The 22,351-nt window shown below is 34.5% G+C and overlaps 2 protein-coding genes across 7 annotated transcripts; one reads left to right on the top strand and one right to left on the bottom strand.

Moving 5' to 3' along the window:
* Positions 1 to 1,337: 1,337 nt before the first annotated feature.
* Positions 1,338 to 11,045, bottom strand: LOC139754051 (transcription initiation factor TFIID subunit 13-like). 6 transcript variants are annotated; one of them, XM_071671057.1, is made up of 4 exons: positions 11,025 to 11,045; positions 9,424 to 9,656; positions 3,434 to 3,643; positions 1,338 to 2,178 (listed from the first exon to the last, which is right to left on the bottom strand). In XM_071671057.1, exons 2-4 carry the CDS (start codon positions 9,451 to 9,453, stop codon positions 2,005 to 2,007), a joined length of 414 nt encoding a protein of 137 aa, XP_071527158.1. In that variant the 5' UTR covers positions 9,454 to 9,656; positions 11,025 to 11,045; the 3' UTR covers positions 1,338 to 2,004. The 6 variants fall into 6 exon arrangements, with proteins under 6 accessions (XP_071527158.1, XP_071527161.1, XP_071527160.1 ...); XM_071671060.1 differs by having other exon boundaries at positions 3,434 to 3,619; positions 11,025 to 11,044; XM_071671059.1 differs by having other exon boundaries at positions 3,434 to 3,619; positions 10,901 to 11,039.
* A 479-nt stretch (positions 11,046 to 11,524) lies between these two features.
* On the top strand, positions 11,525 to 21,834 carry RfC4 (replication factor C subunit RfC4). The gene is made up of 8 exons (XM_071671053.1): positions 11,525 to 11,654; positions 13,158 to 13,269; positions 13,779 to 13,987; positions 15,012 to 15,168; positions 15,850 to 16,017; positions 16,997 to 17,077; positions 19,041 to 19,154; positions 20,520 to 21,834. The coding sequence occupies exons 1-8, from the start codon at positions 11,563 to 11,565 to the stop codon at positions 20,628 to 20,630; spliced, it is 1,044 nt and encodes a 347-aa protein (XP_071527154.1). The 5' UTR covers positions 11,525 to 11,562; the 3' UTR covers positions 20,631 to 21,834.
* The last annotated feature ends 517 nt before the right edge of the window (positions 21,835 to 22,351 follow it).

The following is a 22,351-nucleotide window of genomic DNA, read 5'->3' on the forward strand; positions in this document are numbered from 1 at the left end:
ATGTCTGTGTATGTATATGTGAGTGTGTGGGCTTTTATGTATATACATATGTATGTGGGTGGGATGGGCCATTCTTTTGTCTGTTTCGTTGCGCTACCTCACTAACCGGCACACAGCGACTAAGTATAATAAAAATTATAATAATAAAAAAAATATATATATATATATATATATATATATATATATATATATTTTTTTTTTTTTTTTTTTTCCAAAAGGAGGAACAGAGAATTGGGCCAGGTGAGGGTATTCCCTCAAAGGCCCAGTCCTCTGTTCTTAATGCTACCTCGCTAACGCGGGAAATGGCGAATAGTTTAAAAGAAAAGAAAAATATATATATATATATATATATATATATATATATATATATATATATATATATATATATATATACTTTTTCTTTCTTTCAAACTATTCGCCACTTCCCGCATTAGCGAGGTAGCGTTAAGAACAGATGACTGGGCCTTTGAGGGACTACCCTCACCTGGCCCAAGTGATTGATATAAAACAGATTCCAGTAAAATCCAGGACTGCATTATCAATATATCACATTTTTGTGACAGATACATTACCTTTATCTGGGTGCAAAGTCATTAAAATTTCAATGGTAATGAACAGGCAAAACAAATGGCTAAGGTGACCGTACAACTTGAAGAGGGAATGTATTAAAGGGTCCCTTGAGATCTGTAGCCCTGTATCTCTTTGTAAAGAAATCTAGTGAAAGTTGACCAAACTGAGTATCTCAAAAAAAAATACATGCCTACCATAAGTGATTTCAGTTGAGCTGATCAATAGTGAATCAATACTGTATGCCAGTAAATATTTCCCATTGTAATTATGCATTTATACTCATTGTAATAATACATTTTTCTCAGACTTGATCACAATTTCTCGCATAGTGAGGTACAGAGGAACACTCAAAGAAATGCCACATTTGCTCACATCCTTTCTCAAGCTGTCATGTGCAATGCATGAAAATCACAGACCCTTAACCAAAAGCAGCCCAAAAATCTTTCCATGGTATGTTCAGTCTATTGACAGCATGTTGACCACTGTATACCACACTGTCCCAGTTCACACTATTCCATGCATGCCTTTCACCTTCCTTCATGTCCAGGCCACAATCACTGAAAATCTTTTTAACTCCAACCTACCATCTCCCCTTCTCCTTGTCCCAACCACTTCTGACAAATATATCCTGTGTTAACTTCTCCTCACTCATTCTCTCCACATGTCCATATGATTTCAACACACTCTGTTTAACTCTTTTTATTACTTTTACTTGTAACTATAAATTACAAATAAAGGAACTGCTATTAGGTTAAAGATACACATGATTTTAGGTACTTACATCGTGTGCTATTAAGTCCAAAGCTCCACAGTGTTCAGAAAGTACACAGGGGCAATGGGCTTAATTATATATTACATACCATACATTCAGTTGAATAAATACTGCTGGATTTATTAATTCTATTTTCAGAATGGCCACAAATATATGCATATAAACTGCACATGCATGAGATCACAAAATCTATATCAGATGTCATGACATATAGAAAAAATACCTGACCAAATCTAACTAGAATTAACATACTCTAGTACGGGTGACAAAATGTTTTGTTAAATTTGGTTGGAATCCCTATGGTCTTTGAACTCATCGCCATAAAAGAAGCATTTGACCATTAATTTCTTATTTACAGTTTTCATATTGGCATAAGGCTGTGTCTAACATTGCCATTATCATCAGTGGGGTAATCAAAGGGAGAAAAATTTCCAATCAATGTCCCATTTTTCAGTAAGTGCTATTTACTTTATGGGCCACACTTCACTATGACCAAACTGTTTCAAGTATTTGTATCAAAATGACAACTTTCTCTTCTGTGTAGAAAGACAAATGTGAAAAAGTAGATTTCATTTTTTCAAGTAAACCTCAATAATCCAACAAAGAAAGTAATTATGATATTATGGTAATTGAAAATGCATACTAGTCTCTCACAGTGTGTTCTAAACTCCTGCATATTTTACTTCATCAAAAGCCTTCCTAGCCTTCTTCAGTTCTTCATTCATGTTGAGAAGGTCATGAACTCTTGCATACTTTCTCTTGTCTTTTCTTACTAAATACATTACATCCTCGACTTGAACTCTTCCTGATCGACCAACTTCCATTGCTCGCTGAGTCTGCAAGGATAAATAAGAATACCAAAAGAGCATGGTTGAGAGAACAGAAGAGGGTGTGTTGAAATGGTTTGGACATATGGAGAGAATGAGAGGACAGATTGACAAAGAGGATATATGTGTCAGAGGTGTAGGGAACAAGGAGAAGCAGGAGACCAAACTGGAGATTGATGGATGGAGTGAAGAATATTTTGAACGATCAAGGCCTGAACATACAGGAGGGTGAGAGGCGTGCCATGAAGAGTGAATTGGAATGATGTGGTATACCATGGTTGACGTGTTGTCAACGGATTGAACCAAGGCATGTGAAACATCTGGAGTAAACAAAACATGGAAATGTTTGTGGTGCCTGGATACAGATAGGGAGCTGTAGTTTCAGTGCATCACACATGACAGCTAGAGACTGAGTGTGAACAAATGTGGCCTCTTTTTTCTGTTTTCCTGGTGATCAAGTATAATATATACTATGTATAATATACTAAAATTTATGTTTTCTAAACATCAAGACATTACATTTCCTTAAATCTATACTTTAGACAGCTTACAAAATTATGTTTTCTCAAATGTGTGATAAACACAGAAGTCTCACATAAATGTGAAGATACAAATTTACTTTTACCTTAACATTACAAAACTATGTTTCTAGTTCAACAACCATCATTATCTTTCATGCTTCACTTTACTATATTGGACATAGGATGAGGATGCATGAGTAATTTAAGAGCCAACTCCACAGAACTGGGAGTAGATTTAATGAAGAATGTATCTATATGTTACTGAGTAAGGAAGATTTTACCAACATGATATGGTTAACACCATAAATGCAGCACTTTAAAAGTACAGTACTGAAACCTCGGCACTTTGAAAGCAGGATCCTCCAGAAAGTGGACATTTTGAAAATCTGTTGGTGTTCAGGTTATGACTGGGTTACAAGAAAAGAAAATATCTCATTCTAGGTTCTGGATATGTTGTCCGAAAGGTGCAATTAATGGTGCACGAATTTTCTTCCAAAAACCCAGAAAACATCACACTCCAAACAGTTCAGGTTTGGGAGGATACATGTTTTTCTCCATTGACTGGAACACACTCCACTTCTGATGCCCATGAACACCAGTTAGTCTAGGTATGGGAGAATACACAGTTACTGTCTTACATAATGCACATATAATCAAAATTAAACCTTGGGCTACCCCAGCCATTTACATAAAACTTCAAAGAAAAATATCAAAAAATAAGAATTATGATAAGGTATTCGTACCATCTGAGTTATAAATTCAATGACAAGATCCTCCAGAAGATCAACACTCTCTGTGTATGGATTCTGATCATCTCCAAATCCATACATCATGCACCGAAGTTCCTTGGAAAAGAGTCTTTTGCGTCCTCCTGTTCCAGAAGAAATGGTTGCCTCTGCCTGAGTCTCCCCAGTCTCTTCCTCTTCATACTGAAAGAAATCGTCGCCATCATTCTGCGAGGAGGGGGAGGGGGGGACAGATACAAGAGAGGGACATTGGGAATAAGAGGAAAGAATAGGATGCATTAAATTTTAAAAAAGCAAGAAAAAGATGAGAATGTATGGTGTGCATGGGAAATGAAGATGTTAGAATTGTACAGATGAGAGAAGCATAAACATAAAGTTGTAAACATATGAAAGGTGTGTGTTTAAATATAGATTCCATGAAGTAACAATATTTATGGAACAATATTATAAAATGTGCAATAGTAAAGGATAAAAGAGCAAAAAAGGATTAAAATGCAGTTATTTGAATTAATTCGAAAAACAGCAGTACGTAAAAATTATAAGATCAAGATTGGCAAATTATTCACAAGAAATTGATGGCATTTCAGGATTGTGAAAGTTAGCAAGATGAAATATTTCAATTCAGAACAAACCCACAATACACAAAGAAGTGTAATGTAAATGTACAATGAGAGGGTAAGAAAGATTAAGCATTGTATGGTAAGGCAAACCAAAGCCAAATTGTAAAAATGGATAGCACAAGGCCATGATAAAAAATAAGTTAAAGGTACGGAATTAACAATCAATCCCACAACATGAAGAAGGTTAAGGGATGTATAAAAAGAAGTGGTTTTTATATGCGAAATATATTTTTCAAGGACGAAATTTGAAACTCAGACAGTAAATAAGGAGCCACATTGGTAGTAGATCATAAACAGAATTCAGACAGGTTCATTGGGACAAGGGTTATTATATACATAAAAAAAATTTAAATCCATAATGTTGCAAAACAAAACATTTTAGGGACCCAAATCATGTGACCACACAAAGACACATTATCAAGATCAGGATAATATTTCAAGTATGAGTAGCAAGTAGCATATCAAGAACACATTTCAACATTTACAGGAATAAATATATGTATAATAAATTCCATCAGGATATACATGCAGGAAGGTAACATTATGAAAAGCATATGAAAACAATTTACAAAGTAACTTTGCAAAAGTATTACAAAGTGTTAGTGTATTTGCAAATGTTCATAAAAGCAGAAAGATTTTGAAAGCAAACAATATCAAATATAGAGATTATGTTAATTGCCATTATGACAAACAAGCATTATCAGAATGAAGTCATTCGCAGTTAGTTAATAAAATGCATAAGCCCCAGAAATCGGCAGGGATACCAAAGAATTGAAAGTAAGGGGAAAAGAAGGAACACGGGACAAGGAAAGAGAGAAAACAAAATAATTAGAACCAAATGTAACAAAAGTTGCATGCATAATTGGTAATAAGATAACACTTACAGAAAAATCACTAATCAAACTACAGGTATTTTTGTACTTTGAATCAAGGTTATTTTGTCTTGCACAACTAGAGAGAATTTAACAAAACAAACTTTGGTATTCCAGTAATCTACTCCAATCCATGGTGTAAATTACTGTCAATTTTGGAAGAGAAGAAACTATTAATACTGATTTTGATAATTCTGTGTTGATGATGGACACTCCTTACTAAACTCTAACCAAAGACGGGATGCATACCGAGGGATGCAACTGGACTTGACATGAAATGAGCATGGGCCCACAAACCAAGTTCCAAAATCCAGTGAAACAGCAGTCATCACTCTCCGCTCATTCCAGTTACCAAGTATATGTTTGAATGCTGCATAACTAACAACGAGGTAACAATGACAGGCTAATGTCTGAATGCATGATAACTAACAAAGAGATAACAATAACAAAAGAGCCAGGTTCTCCACCAGACATAACAAATACTATCCAAACAAGGCTGATTTTCAGCAATGATGGGAGTGTATAGAACACAAACACATTTAATGTTAAAACAGGTGTATGTGTAAGACATACTCAATGAAATCTCAAGTCTTTCTTCTCCACAATAACTTCACAGTAGCAGTAATACCAAATCCATCTTGACAAACAAATGAAGGCTGTATCACCTGAGAGAGAGCAGATAGTGCTAGAGGCCCATGAGAGAAAAAAGCCTACCTAACAATAGGTATAAAATAAGAGAAAGAATTACTGAAGTTTTGTTGTAAAGTTGAAATTAGGGGGAAAGATATAAAAAGATGATGCGATAAAGATATGTTGTGTGGAAACATCCTCAAAAAGGTGCATCGATAAAAGTATTTTTGGAAGGCAAAATCAAGAAATACCTATGGATGATATGTGGTGTTAAGGATGGTTGTTCGTGCAAGAATGACAGTGTCAGAAAGTGTGGTGGTAAACATAATCTGACTGAGAGGGACAACATGATTATGCTGAAATGGTTCAGGCATGTGGAGAGGGTGAGCAATTATATATTCACGCATGACAAATACCTATGATCAGACAACTTCGAAAATCATGCAACCGCTCAGCCCCTACTTTGGCAGATTTGATATATGAGAGTCTACATGGTTATATCTCAAAGGTACAAAGAGAGATAGAATGTAGAAGGGACAAAGGGCTCGAAATTTTCAGATGATGATGCCAGAGGAATGACTAGGGATCAGATGCAATGAAAGTATCTTATATATAGAGGTGGTTTGAAAGAAGACTTTAGTATCACATGACTTAATTCCATGGGGAAAGAAAAAAAGAGTATTCACATAAGCATGAAAATTCAGTTTCAAGTGAACACACTGGTCATGCGTTGATGATTTTCATGAGTTATGAGATTGGATGCATATGATCAACCTCACAGAACTGGGAATGAATCTTAGTAATAACAGAAAGATAAATAAATAAGATTAAAGGAGAAGTAGGGTTAGTTCCCTATAAAGTTTTTCTAAATTCACCAAACAGTAGTGACTGATATCATTAAAATATTTTTCTTTTAATATGATGAAGTCCATATGGAATTCACTGAATACATATGATTTTCCCCACTAACAATCTAGTCATGAATGGAATAAACTCTGCTCACAAAACACCTTAGATTATCCCAGAATATGGATGCCACAAATAGACACCACGATCACAATGACTATGGATTTTACAAGAGAATGTTTACATGCATCTGTAAAAACATAAATGCCAATTTGATTACTAATACTGGGCTTTCATTTTGTAGGATTAACTACAAGTTTGTCTCTTACCAGCCACTGAAGTCGAAAGAAAAACTTTCATACTTGATTTAGCCTAAAATGAAGATGCTACAGCTGGCGAGACTATAGATACAGGAAGATAGACACAACCATGCAGACACAGGAATACCTAAGTGTTCATAACTGTTGAAATTTCTAATTGACAAGCTCAAGAACATGCCAAAACAATGCATCAAAGCTACAGATTAGGCATTCTTCTTTTTCAAAGACAAGTTCAGAGAAATGGCTCTTTTACAACACAACTTACAAACTACAGACAAGTTCATAGAGGAAATGGCTACTGTATACCACAAATTATACACTAACCAACAGATTACCCTCCATTAAAAATATAGTGCCCAACCCACTTCCTGATGACAATACAGCTCAATTTTCTCATTCTAACTAATGCAAACCAAAATATTATCTTAAACTCCAAGCCTCACAATTAAGTTTGTTCACCACAACAGTGAAATACTATCTTTTTAAGCTGAATGAAAGTGTTCTTTTACCTACAGAATGAGAATGAACCATATAAATGTAAATTTAGCCACATAAAATCCTTGGTCAAGCTGCAATCCCATGCTCTCATTGATAAAATTGGTTAATGTTGCTATCATGCAGATACCAACTTTTATTTTTCCACATTGTAATAGTAAAATAATCATCATTTCACTTTCATTCTGCTGCAGTCAATACAGTCTATGTATACTTTGTCAGTAACAATTACAGAAATATATGTTTAAGCAGAAACTGGTGATTGCGATAACATCGACAGACACTCCCTTGTACACTATAGGGTAACTTAGAATGATTATTCTGTAAAATAATCAGCAGTCATATCACACCTCCCCCAACCCCTATCCAGAATTCAACCTTGATACCATGAAGGAATCTCATAGGTAGTAGTATGTACAGAGTGGTTGCTCAGACGGAGATACAAGTACATTCTGAGAGGTTAGAGGGTTAATGTATAAAATCTCAAGATGGAGGTAATAAAAAATCCATAGTAGAGAAACCAGATCAAGCTCACCATCAATTACTACAAAAAGCACTACTGCTGAGGCTAATTCCTTGTCACTAATCATGACAATGCAGTAAAATCCCCACATTACTACACTCATTTCACTGATGACTTACAAATCCAATAAAAGTCCCATTCATAGGGAGAACACAACAAATAAAAACAAAGTACGTATATTAAAACTTTGTAATCAAATTTATATGTATTTAGCACTAAACATATAATCATAAAATCATTATCAGTGACTTTATAGCCTTCATCAAGTCTAAAACCACTTCACAAGAGATTTCACAGCCATCTACAGGTAAACATTTTGCAGTGGTAAAGAAACAAAGCCTTGAAAAAGTACTGATAGAATGGTAATTGCAGGAAGTCAAAATCATACAAGGAATATCATTAAGCATAAATATGATAGAATCTTAATTCATAACAAATCAAAATTAATTTCTTGCATCTAATACTGTAAGTCTAAATAGTTTCCAACTTGAAAAATTGCTGACAAATCAAAATTGAAAGTACACATTTTGCACATTAAAGAAAATAACATTAGATCATCAAACATTCATAAATCTACACAACACTGACAACCTATTCTGTGCAGGATGCAACTTTTACTGGTATGCTGTTCTGCGTGGGAAACAGTTTTTGTCATTTCAAATTTGCTGCTTTTAACCTTTAGATGCCAAGAGTGATCATATCTATACATGTAAATACAATATGTGTAAAAAATTTACATTCTATCAGTTCAAAGAATGTAAACAAGTTTACCATTCCCATGCCCTTGTCGCGGTTGAGGATGTGACTGTCTCTACAAGGTAGAAATTGTACTTCATTTTGTTGTCATTTGATTACTTTATTGTTTCATGACTGTTAAAGTGTATTATACAAATTCTAAAAATCATTTTGCCAAAATGCAGCCTTAATAGTTTTAGGTTCCTTGAGCTAAACCATGGGAAGGGGTAGGGGTACTAGATGCTACGTAATGAGGTTTACAGTAAAACGAAAAAAAATCAAAACAGAATATACTTTGAAGTTAAACTTCTATTATATATACTAACAGATGAGGGTTTAAAGACAGGTATCACTAAGGGAAATAAGAGGTGAATTAAATTTTAGAAATACAATTATGAAGAAACTTTTGTTCAAAATACTTTTATTTCCTTAATTACATTTACGCCAACAAAAGATGTTATCCAGATCTAATCTAAACAGTCTCATCAAAAAAGTTAGAATCCATCCGAGATATATGGGGACTGAATTTTCCATCCACATAGTCCTTCATGCCCTAAGACTTTAAACCCCTTTTCCACCTTGTGACTCACTTCAGTACCCTTGGTTCCATCTCCTGCCACATCCACTAACAGGTATCTACAGCACTCCACCTCCAGGTCCTACCCACTTACAACACACTCAAACCATACTGTAACACCCCAATGCTGTGCCTTATTGCCCTACTTTTGTTTACATTTACTTTCATGATCAATATCTGTTTGATATGATACAGAAACAAGAATAAATCAGAAGACCCTATTTATCGCAGCATTTCTTCTTCATACATATTCTCCCTTGTCTCTATACCTTAAAGTAATAATACCATTGGCACTAGATCATCAACAATAAAAAATTAAATCCTCGATAAAAGATGTACTAATAACCTTATCATTTGTAGTTAACATACCTGATCAAAACCATCATCAACAGCAGCCATGTCTTTTTCTCTTCCTTACAATACTTATGAATCTGTCCAAAGAACTCCACTATTTATACAAACTCCTTAAGCAGCACTAGGTTATTATCTTGTCAGCTCATTCAAATTTTAACTCTACTGTACTTGCATTATTGATAAAAAGGACTGCAAACATTAGGGAGCTTTAATTTTCTCCCATGCTGCTAATCACCATTAGCCAACACCTGAAAATGGTACAAAATATCAGTTTTATTCTCCCATCCTCTTAGGTATATGTACTATGCACTAAATATATACAAAAATAAAAGATAAAAATAAGAGATAAATTAATCTGGACCTACTTTTTTAATAACAATTTCATTCAAAGAAATCTTTGTGAGCAATGAATAATAGAATGATAAAATAATTTGTATCCCCAAAGCAAACCCTTATTCTTTTCTGAAGGCTTTTTAATGACAACGCCAAATGTGGATTTGCAACCTAAACTTATGACACATCAATCTGAAAATATCATATTTATAAAAGAGACCCCATAATGGCAGTAAAAGGGGACTTCTCATTTCAACGTTTTGAACTTACGACACTTCAAATCTAAGGTACATTGTATTATCATGCATCAACTTACAACAAACTGGAAAAAGCGAAAAAAAAATCTGTATATTTTACATACATAAAAATATTTTCTTTGCATAATAAATCTTATCATCATAATCTGTCATGATCATATTCTTATAATGGTTATCGTAATTTTAACTCAGCAATATACCATTCAGTTTGTATCCCATCAACTGGCAAAATATGTTTGCATGTGTTCACTGCATCCATAGTAAATGTATTTCGATATATCTTGAAAAACGTTGACCAATTTACCATTTCAGATAACCACCTGTTTAGAAGTTGAAAATGTTTTTTTGGATCGTTTTTGATGTTTTGTATGGCTCTGACCTTCATATCTACCGCAGATCACTACGTTTTGAGATATCCCTCCCCTTTATCCAATGTTAATGGGAGATCTCCAGTGGGAACTGGGGATGTTGGGGGAAGGGTAGAAAATCATAAAAAGGGTGATTTGCTAGAGAAATGAAGGTCAGAATCGTTCAAAAGACATCGGAAAAAGAGGAAATACAATTTCAACTAAACCAAACCTAACCTAACCAGGTACTGGGTGTCCGAAACTATACTAATACTAAAATAATGATACTCATGGGAGCACAGTATTGTAAGTGGAATCAAAGTAGTATGGTAGTCCAAATCAGCATCTTACTGGTGGATGCTATACATGACTGTCCGTATATAATAAATCAATAATAACCTGAGGGAAATGTATTCAACTGATTTGGTATCACTGATGGTCCGAGTAAATGAGTGATCAGCTTAGTAAATTTTACTCAACCCTCACACACAAGTCTACAACACCCATACACATCAGTATCACATTTAGTTCATTTTTGGTCACTTAAAACCGTACCTAACATAAAAGACTGTCATGGAATTACGCTTTACAACCAACACAACAATCTAATTGAGAAACTTTCCGAAAACACGAAACATTATAACTACTACGATGCTTTGCCAATGCTAATATTGTTTACATTGAGAGCTCAAATGAGGGTCTGTCACAAGTTCACAACTGTCCACAATTGGTATCTGGAAAATGTAAAATCGTTGCATTAAACCTATTATATATTTTACAAAAAAGTCTTTTGATATCAAGGAATATTTTCAACTCATATGAATTTACTCGTTTTAAAATCTTATACTTTGTTTTAGAATGCCGTGACTTCTTTTGAGGTCTACTTTTAAATTGAACGATATGTCTAACTAATGCCTTTTGTTTAGAAAAAAAATAGGCAGACAGATAAATACCATTATATCTAATATGTTAGATAAACTTTACATAAGCATAAATTCTTTTCACTATCATAAGGTCTTTCCATTTAGATCATACTTAATGGAGGATATATTAATAAAGATTATCATTAGATATACTAATAGTATGCATAAAGTACTTGTGTCTATGAAATATATATGTCTTGTCTTGTTGTTATACTTTATCATATATGGGCAAAGTATCGGTAGCATTAGCCAAATTTTATATGTTTCCCGCCAAGTCAAATTGTAAACATAAACATGGAAGCACCTGAGAGCAGCATGGAGGTGGACCCTCCCCAAAACTCTAGTCAGAGTGGACCTTCAGGCACTAAAACTTCACACGTACCCTGGTAAATAATAAAGCAAACATCATATTAGGTAGTTTTGTCATTATCATTCTATGGGTGTAAATGTTAAGGAGTGTATGGATTGTCAATACAATCAGTCCTGCATTACAATAGGATAACTGTAAACGAATCGAGGGAATAATTTCAGATAATTTATTTAGTAATTTCCTTTCTATAGTGTTCATAACATTTTCTTATGGGATGAAGAAAGTGGTATTATTGAATTTCAAGCACTTTCTAGTGCTGATTACTGGGAGCGGAATTTGATTTGGAGCTGTGTATATCATGGAAATTAATTTTTTTCAAGTAGAACGTTAGTGGTGTGGGCTGTGTAGATAAGAAAATATAGAAATTAAAATTTGATGAAATAGGTAAACACTGAAACCTGTGAAAACCTCATCTGAAGCTTTCAGATAAAAAGATGTGTTATGGTCCTTCTTCAGACGAATTACTGAGCACTGTGTGAGATTGTGTAGACGGAATTCATACACCATGTTCCCTCACAAAGTACATGAGAATCAACACAGAAAAGTGACTGCTAAGGTTGTTAGGTTTTTTTTATGCCCAGAGATGTTTTACAGATTTACTTTTTCTAACCAGATTTTTTTTTTTTGGATGTTCATGGCTTTCCCTAATGTCAGCCTATCCGTTATCGTAGAAAAAACAGTACCCTTAACCATGCTATGCTCTTCAAAATCAATGATAAAGTCTGGAATATAATGATACAAGTTTCCACTGTTTGTATCAATTCGGATGGTGGTGCTAAACTGAAAGCTTACCATTTTAATGCAGAGCTATGAGTTGCTCCAAACATTTTACCTCTTCAGACATTGAATTTTACCCCATTCTAATCATTTATATAGGTGTCGGGCTTTAACATAACCTGTGTGACTTAAGTTACAAAGTGTTAAGATGATATTGAATTCATTATTTTTGTAGACTTTACGGAGCAGTGTATTGTCATAGTACACAGCAAGGAGATTGATTATACCCAGTAAAATGATAGCATGCTTGTTGCAGGGTTTTGGGTAACATTGCTTGAAGAAATGGTGACCATATGATTTCTAAACATTAGACGAACTATATTGATAATAAGATTTATCGTGCATTTGCATTGTGTTTATATTTTGAATGTTACAAAATGGCACATTATGATACTGAGTCCATGTAAGACCTTGATGAATATTAGAATGGGTATTGTAAGTACTATATTTGATATTCCTAAAACTTTCATGGTAGACTGTAAAAACATTGTATTACCATAGGAAAAATTTCTCCTTTTGGACGATTGCTACCCTTGTCAAAAAAATGTTTTTTGGGTTTTACTTCCTTTTACTATAGTGTTACAATCAGGAATGGTATATTACATAGAGAATCTCATTGACCACAATATCTAACTAATGGAGGCTCTTGCGTTGGGCATAAACGAGTTTTCATTATGCCACAATAGGAATTAACACCAGGTTTCAGTCATTATTTGATTTCTGAATAGGGCTATACTTGCAGGATTGAAAAATATCGTCCAACAACTTTTCCTGAGATTGTTGGTAATGAAGAGACTGTGGCAAGATTGGAAGTTTTTGCTAAACAAGGCAATGTTCCTAACATCATTATAGCAGTAAGTATATGATGAGATTTTGGAGTTTTCTCAAGAATTATCTGACTTCACATAGTTATCAAATTTTTTCTTCTTTGTTGTTCAGTGTCTCTTCAGGTAGAAAAAGAAATGTGCAGAATTTATTGATTAGGCTTAACTGTTAGTTCTATCCCTAACTTTTCCTAACATTCAGACTCATGAGGCAGTTAATAGCATTACTGGAAGCCAGAGGCACTATGCTGAATTTTATGATTATGACAAAAACTAACTCAGTGGACTGAACCAGGGCATGTGGAGCATTTGGGGGTAAACCATGGAAAGGTCTACGAGGCCTGGTTGTGGAAAGGGAGATGTGTTTTGTATTCCCTGTTACTTGTCAGATGAAACAGTTCTTTCATCTACACAGTAATTGAAACATACTGTCTAGCAGACTTTCTTGGGCATAAGGCATGGAGTTTCAGAGTACCACATACCATCATTAAACAGAAGTGTCATACTAGTCTGTCACAGCAACTTTTCTTTCCTTTCAGGGTCCTCCTGGTGTGGGCAAGACAACCACCATTTTATGCTTAGCTCGTGCCCTTCTGGGCCCTAACTTCAAAGAAGGTGTAATGGAATTGAATGCCTCAAACGACCGTGGTATTGATGTTGTACGCAATAAAATTAAGATTTTTGCTCAGCAGAAAGTAACCCTCCCAAAAGGAAGGCATAAAATCATTATTCTAGATGAAGCAGACAGGTAAATTATCATTAGCATGTGGTTTTTATGGATTTTCCATATTAAATGGCCTAAGTAATTGTTTAAAACATTTTCATTGATGTACCATGTATGTAGGCTGATTTCTTCCAAGTTTTTACTTGTCTATAAAGTGATAAAACATAAGAATGTGTTCATTTTCTATGTGATTATCATCTATTCTTTTTTTTTTTACTGATAGTGTATCTTAGTGCAATTATTTTTATGCAAGCTTTGAAATTATACAAACCGGTCTTTTAACAGTTTTCCTCTCCTGCCCTAGATCCCATGGTATTTCAGTTGGCAAAACTCAAAGAAACGTTTTAGTCTGCTGTCCAGCTTCTCTTGGGTGAAACAAAGTTTCAACCCACTTTATGAGATTAAAGCATTGCTTCTTGAAATGAGGACCCACTGTATATCAGGTTTTAATTCCTTTTCTTGGATGTAGATAAGGCCCCATAAGGTAGTAGTCCTCTCCCTTATGGTTTTCCCTTAACCTCGTCTATCTGTTATACAGGCTTTTCCTTTTCCTTTGCTGTTAGCATTTACAACTTCTTTGCTTACATTTTTTCAAACATTTCATTTGTCCAACTTTTTGTTATGCCCTTCAGTTTAATTAAAAAAACTGGTGTCTCTTACCGTTGTCATTTATTTGTCAAACTTTTTGATATGCCCTTCAGTTTAATTCATAGAGCTGGTACCTCTTACTGTTGTCATATAGCTGGTCTCTCTTACCATCATCATGGCTCTTAAGAAACTTCAAGTTGGTTATCATGTTCTCTTTAATGTAATTTACTTTCCTCTATTGTGGCATCCAAAGAGCAGGTAACTCTTACCATTGTAATATAGCGGGTCTCTGTTACCATCATCATGGTTCTTAAAAACTTTAAGTTGGTTATCATGTTCTCTTTAACGTAATTTCCTTTCCTTTATTGTAGCGTCCTAGGATAAATGTGACTGATGAATTCTTGCAGTGTGAAGGTACAGCAAAAGATCTTTGTTAATTTCTTTGCATCTTTCTTTTCAGTATGACAGATGGTGCCCAACAAGCTCTGAGAAGAACTATGGAACTTTATTCTAATACCACTCGCTTTGCATTAGCTTGCAACTCTTCAGAAAAAATTATAGAGCCAATCCAGTCACGATGTGCAATGCTTAGATATTCTAAGCTCACTGACTCTCAGGTATGCTTATACTGTCATATTATATTACTCTGAGAGGCAGTAGAATTTAGGTACGAAAACTTGTGTTGTGATGAAGCTTTACATTTCTGAAATACCTGTTTTTTTATTTTCATAGTTTACAGATGCCCTGAGTCTTAGAAATTATCTTCTTAAAAATGACTTAGTTAATAAGTATCATTTCTCGAGATCATGGAAAATAACAGTCTTTTACTGTAAGATTTTCAGAGACAGACATTTCACAAGTCCAAGGGCATGCATCCTAGGATTCTATAACAGCCTAATTTCTGAAGATTTTCTTTGGTCCTTGGTATTTTCTTTACCAACTGAACCATCAGGTTCTATGAAAATGGTTATTTTTATATTCCCTGCTATGAAGCAGAGGGGCATGATGGTATTTCCATTTGTGTGTTCTGTGTAATGCCTAGCAGCTATAGATTAGGAAAAAATAATTATTGTTCAAAACTTGGATTGTTCAAAACTTGCATTAAGAACATGTTTTAAAGATAAAAAATTTACAGATAATTCAATGTTAGCATTCTGAATGTTTTATGAATCAGCTGCAGGGAAGCTGTTAATGGGCGGTAATAGATGCACATGATCTTCAGGGCTTAAATACCTGTTGTGAAATGGCTGTTGAAGTTATTCGTTTGACAAGGTTTTGATAATACAGTTCTTTCTTAGGTGCTTGCTAAAATTCTGCAAGTATGTTCAAAGGAAGATTTAAGCTACACAGAGGATGGTCTTGAAGCAATAATATTTACAGCTCAAGGTGACATGCGACAAGCACTTAACAACCTCCAGTCCACTGCACAAGGTTTTGGTCATGTATCATCAGAACATGTGTTTAAGGTATGGCTTCCAGTAAATGTGAGTGGGTTATGTATGTCAACTCTGGGTTTGATAAGTCTCTTGACTTAAGTTTACATATCTAGGAAACAGATAGATTTATTATTTGTTTAATTTTACAAATAAATGAAAAGTAAAGGCATTAACTTGCTCTACCTTGCTGGTGATTTGTTTGATGAGAAAAGGCACATAATGAATGAGATCAAAAACTAATTTTTTGAAAATATGTTTAATAATGGTCATTGTTTGTTTTATTTTCTGACCTTCAGAAATATGCACTTAAATGGTAGACAGGACAGATTAATGAAATATACCAAGTTAGTATTTTGATATAGTGTATCTGAGATGTTATCTTTTATTTATCGTTTTGCTGTTCCTTTCATGTGTTTATTTGAAATATTCCAAGATGCCAACTAAATTTGTTAATTAGTTGTACTTACTGTATCGTGGCTGTTCTCTGATAATCATCCTTTGCAGTGTCCTTTGCTCACATTCTAGCAATTTTTTGGCATTCTTTCCTTTATTATTATATTTACTGTATACAACATTAGTGATACACTGGGTAGAATCTTAGTAAATGTAGAAAGAAGAATGCAATTTTTTTATGTGCAACTAGGAACATATAATGTTGAGAGAATGTCTTCCTTATAAGGGATGTGCTTCATGTATGCCTTTTGCCATACGAGAAAGATAGTTAGCCTTAGGGAAGCCTGTGGCATCCTAGGATGATTGTGACTGATAAATTCTTGCAGTGTGAAGTTACAGCAACAGATCTTTGTTAATTTCTTTGCATCTTTCTATTCAGTATGACAGATGTTGCCCAACAAGCTCTGAGAACTATGGAACTTTATTCTAATACCATCTTGTGGAGCTAGAATACTTTTGCTCATTTAGATAGATTGTTTACTTTTAAATGGGGAACTGTAAGCTAAATATAAGTGAACTCTAACAGTATCAAAGCCAGCCTAAACTTTCTTTTCAGGTGTGTGATGAGCCACACCCCATTTTGATCAAAGAAATGATTCAGCATTGCGTTAAAACAAACTTCGATGATGCATACAAGGTAATTCATACTCCCTGGGGGGACTTATGTATAAGCACTTTCACACATACATACGTGACAAGCACACAGACGGAGTATCCCCCTTAGTATTCCCCACCAGATATCCCAGTAGGATTTTGGAAATTTTTGCCTAAATTCCCCTTAAAAAGTTGACCCTTCCCATGTACAAGTTGTTATAGATGGATCATTCATTTAAACTACTGCTTTTTGTAGTACATCGATGTAAATTTTACACTGGAATTATTGATTAATTGAGGATTTCCTGAACTGAATTATTGTAATTTTTGTAGAAGTGAGAATTTAATAAGTAGAATAAAGCTAATACATTAGATTTTATTCAGCAAAATTAGTAAAACTTGTGTGGAGATTGATTTCGCTTTGAGAATTGTTATGTTTAACCAAATTTGAATATTTGTTTACTGTATAATAGCAGTATAATCTAATTGTATAAATGTGAAATGAGCTTTTTTAAAAGATTGCAACGGCATCAATGATTTTTTTTGTCAAAATAATATAGTATGGTGTTTGGCCTTAAACTGATCATTTGTTAACTGGCTTACTACCCATCTATGAGCATCTCCCTCCAATATTCCTTTTGAGTGGGGACAATATCTTCCATCTAAAATTCCATTTGGGAAACTGATAAGCACATGAGTGTCAGAGATTGAGCACTGCGATGTAAAATGCACTCCTCATTCCCCTTGAATAGTAACATTGCAACATACACACAAAGAGATGGGGGCCTCATGAATCTAGAACTCACTCCCTGTACTGTCTAAATGGATAATTGCACTCAAATCTCATTATCGCTCCATTCCCAGTTCTTTGGGTTAGATCAAATGCACATCACCCTGCGCCCCAATTTTCTTTTACCATAAGATATTTTTTGATAATTATGGAAAAATAAATCAACTTTTTGTGTTAAAATTTTGCCATGGTAGGCGTGTTGTGCAAAATAGATAACTACTGTGTGTGACAATTTGATGCAGTGTTAAACCATAAATTAAATTCTTAATGTGGCACTTCTGAAATCACATTTATGTTGTCATCACTTTTGTATTCATAATCTTATTACCCTTAACTTCATTTTCTTCCTCAATTCTGTGTTCAGCCATTGTGTTATCAATGCACTGATGTCTTATTTCTGTTGTAAAAAATACTCTGCTACCTCCATAGCCTTCCTCCGTAACACAATAGTATTCTTAACACATTCTTTGATCCCTCGAATAACTAAACCATAAACCTCTTTTAGTCTAAGGACTTTTTCATGCTGATTTTCTTGAATGTGATCTCAATACCTTTGTGATGTTGAACATTGCCATTTATGTTTATCTATCTATCTATCAATCTTACCTTTACTCCCATTTATACGGGATGGATCAAGTGCATACAGCCTCACATTTTTCCATACACATCCTTAGGTTTTGTCCTGTATGCTTTATTCAATAGAAATTACCACACTAATACAAGCAAATCATAATTTTTCTTTCCTTCCAACTGTCTATAATAATGTTACCATGTCACCTTGAGAAATTCTATTAGGAGAAGAGCCTTGATTGTACCCTGCTTGATTGATTTGTTAGTTGAGATTAATGCATTCATTCACAAATTTTTGATGCACAAAAATGACTTATTATACTTGATTTACAAGCTTTTCCCATGGCTTCCTTGTTTGTAATACCTCTAGCCCAAAATAATTCACTTCTTCCATATGCCCATGTCTCCCTGTTGTTGAACTATCACTTGTACTACAGTATATCTTAATCATAAACTTACCATCTCCCATGCACCCTATAATGTTTCATGTAAATACATGCTTTCTTGAAATTTCTTTTATTGCAATTTTTGCAGTTTTCAGTTGGAATGTGAAAACCATATTTTTGCATAGGAATGATTTTCAAACATTTTCTTTCTTCATTTCATATTTGACTTGGAATTTTTTCTTTTTTTTTTCTTTCTTTAGATCCTAGCACACCTGTGGAAATTGGGTTATGCTGCAGAGGATATAATCAGCAATATCTTCAGAGTCTGCAAGAATACAAACATGGCTGAATTTCTGAAGTTAGAGTTTATCAAGGTAAGCCTAAATGTAACTCGCATATATTTTCAAAGCTGAGATGGGATTAGGATGGTCTTGATTTATGAATGGTAATACTCTATAGAATTAGCCAGATGAGTCAATTAAGATGTAACAGAAAGATATCACTTTAGTGATAGAGGAGTGTTCGGTATTATGTATTTAATACATGTTAAGACTGAGTTGAACTTCAAATCACAAAATTCTTGTGCTTAAGATTTTCATTGTATTGCATTAGAGAATTCTTATCAGTGAAGTAGGGTATTGTTGTAGGGTATATATCTGTTTGTTGATGAATTTTGCTATCATTTGCATATTTTTTTGACCTGATGTATGATAACTGTTGCTATTTTTGGAGACAAAGCTGTTTGTTGATGAAAACTTATTCATAGTGTGATACATAGGATATGATAAAGGGGAACCTTTGTTGTGTTCAAGCCTTATAATTTTGCCCCTTTGTTTCTAGTATAATTATTTCAGGAAGAATGCAGCCCAATGAGACCTATGTTATTGTAAATGGCAGTTTTGATTACAACTTGTCAAATGACCTAGTTCCACCCATATCATCATTTACCATTGATTCTTGTACACCTTAGGATTGTATTTCATATCTTTAAGAAATTTTATTGGATGCAGTTGTGTAATGATAATGGTCTCTATCCATCTTTGATGCCTGTTCCTTCATGGGACTCCCTCAAGGGGGCTGCCGCTGCAAAAGAGCCTCCATTACTGATGAACTCTATAGTCAATTCTTAGCCTGTAGAGCCTCACCTTTAACAGGTTACTGGCAGAAAGCAACTCTTATCACAGTCTCTCCTGTGGCTTCTACCTTATGTTCCAACCAACTACTTGTACCTAATGTGTCTACCTATTTTTCTTGCCAAATGTTCCAACTTACTACTTCTAACTAATGTTCCTTCCCACTACTTCTACCTGATGCTCCTTCCTAAGGTTCCTGCCTGCTACTTCTATTTATTGCTTCTACCATTTTGCTAAAAGGCAATGCTAGCACAAAAGGCTCACCACAGGAAAATGTAGTGACAAAGAATGAGTTGTGCGAGTTAAGTGTTCTCAAGTGTTGTGTGTAACAATGAGAGATGGTATGTTTGTGGACAGAATGCCATTAGTCCATGTGTGGGTGAGGCAGAAAGAAAAAAAACAGTTACCCAAGTCAGACGAGTGCAATTTGCCATTGAAGTGCTGGTTTTTGATACCCAGACAGGTAGTACTTTGGCTTCATTGATATATTCTTTTTGTGCAGTGTTGAATTGACAAACTGAATATACTCAAGTCATTTAGGAATCACTGGCCATACAAGTAAATGGAGCATATCCCTTTTCTTACAGTATTTTCTTGTTTTTACAGGAGATTGGATATACTCATTTACGTATTGTGCAAGGGACATCCACTCTTCTCCAGTTATCAGGACTCTTGGCTCGATTGTGTTCCAAGTCTCTTGAACCACCCAAAATATAAGGTCATCCATGAGTATCCTGTATCAGAATAAATTTCTTTTATGATGTTTATTGTTGAAGAAATTCTTGTGCACTGTTGTGAGTGAAGTATGAAGTATCCTTCTGCAATATAGAGCTTGGATTTTATCTATATATGAACTTAGAAATTAGTAATTGGGGAGATCCCAAGCCATAAGTTAATTGCAACTTGGAACACTGTGAATAATTTGTAAGTGACTGGGATTTTATACCATTAAACTTGTTCATGCAATCTGACTTTAATTTTATGGCATTCGCAGAGTTCAGAAAGGTTTCAGGGAGTTTACAGCCTTAAGAGAAGAGTATCAAGCATTGTGTTCACCATTGTGAAAATCATCATCCCAACCCAAACTAGCCTAAGTCACATCTGGTCTCATTGTTTGGGAATATTGACATACCCTTGTATTATAGCTTGTTTTTTAAACTATTTTAGACTTTGATGAAAAGTAATCAAGAAATGGATGCATTTGATAATTTACTTATTGATGCAATTTAGGTTTTAATGCATGGTGAATTATTTGGCGAGCTGACAGACTTAAAAATTATCACATGTTATTGTCTCTGTGACTGAACCTCACTGATGTTCTGTTGTTTAATACATGATGAGCACATACTGCCAACTAGAGTACATTGTCATGTAAGGTACAAGAACAAAGGTTTGTATATGTTATTGTCATACAGATTATTTGAACATGATTTTTGTATGTGCTTCTCACATTCCCATGCAATTTTGATATTTGAAAATATAGTTTCAAATTCACCATTATAACAAAACATTCTCTCCATGAAATGTGTTTGCTGTAGAGTACAACTTGGTGAATTAGATACATATAGATCCATTTTCAGATGGTGAAATTAAAAACAAATATTACTTCATGTTTCTGCATTTTACATGAAGGGAAATGTTTATGCCAAAACACGAGATATTTTTGTACATAAGAGGAACGAGTGTTTTAATGTCATTGTAACTTTGTCAAGTGTCTAAGAAAATCTCTGGTGGTGTCATGTGGTGGTATATGGTAACTCAAGTTGCATACAATAAGATTCTGCATGGATTACAATACTCAAAATTAGGGCAGCAGATGACTAGATTCGTGTGAAACTGATCAGAAATGTTTTTGAGATTCATACTGCTGAGCTTTGTACACGTTAATGGCTCAATATTTTCTAATAAAGTATTTATTTAAGGTTGTTTATGTTTCCAACTAGTACATGTCACTTGTTAATTCACCTAGCCCAAGTCCAGCTGAGCTCTTGGCATAACTTAGAACCTTAACTTGTCCACCTACTTTTCATATTCTAATCATCTTTGGAATACTGGGCCAGCTTGAACTAAACTTGGTAAGGATGGCCCTTCGGTGGTGCCTTGGCATTTTAGTATCAGATGACCCTGACCACCATCCATGATGGCCACCATTACTATAAATAGTCCATATCTTAACTTTTAATGCTTCATTCCTTTGAAAACCACCTGGCTAACTTGAAACAAACTTAGCAGGGATGGTCATTTGATGGTTTTTTAAATTGTGTTGACCCAAGCCACCATGCAAGTTGGCTATAGCAATTGAAAACAATTGTCTTTAGTTTTTCACATTTCAAGTCTTCATTGAAACTACTGAATCTGAACCAAACCTGGCTTTCTTCATCTGAACATAGCCTTGCAACCAAAATGAACTTTCCAATTTTCCTTCATTTATTTCCCAG

The sequence above is a fragment of the Panulirus ornatus genome, chromosome 16 (assembly GCF_036320965.1).
Source record: "Panulirus ornatus isolate Po-2019 chromosome 16, ASM3632096v1, whole genome shotgun sequence".
NCBI lineage: Eukaryota > Metazoa > Arthropoda > Malacostraca > Decapoda > Palinuridae > Panulirus > Panulirus ornatus.

Bases quoted from the DNA above. Each gene is read 5' to 3' on its own strand.
- LOC139754051 (XM_071671057.1), bottom strand. From the start codon at position 9,453: ATGGCTGCTGTTGATGATGGTTTTGATCAG. The intron at 3,644-9,423 runs GTATGTTAACTA...CCCTCCTCGCAG, and splicing joins TTGATGATGGTTTTGATCAG to AATGATGGCGACGATTTCTT. The intron at 2,179-3,433 runs GTACGAATACCT...TTATCCTTGCAG, and splicing joins TTGAATTTATAACTCAGATG to ACTCAGCGAGCAATGGAAGT.
- RfC4 (XM_071671053.1), top strand. From the start codon at position 11,563: ATGGAAGCACCTGAGAGCAGCATGGAGGTGGACCCTCCCCAAAACTCT. The intron at 11,655-13,157 runs GTAAATAATAAA...CTATACTTGCAG, and splicing joins AAAACTTCACACGTACCCTG to GATTGAAAAATATCGTCCAA. The intron at 15,169-15,849 runs GTATGCTTATAC...GTTCTTTCTTAG, and splicing joins CTAAGCTCACTGACTCTCAG to GTGCTTGCTAAAATTCTGCA.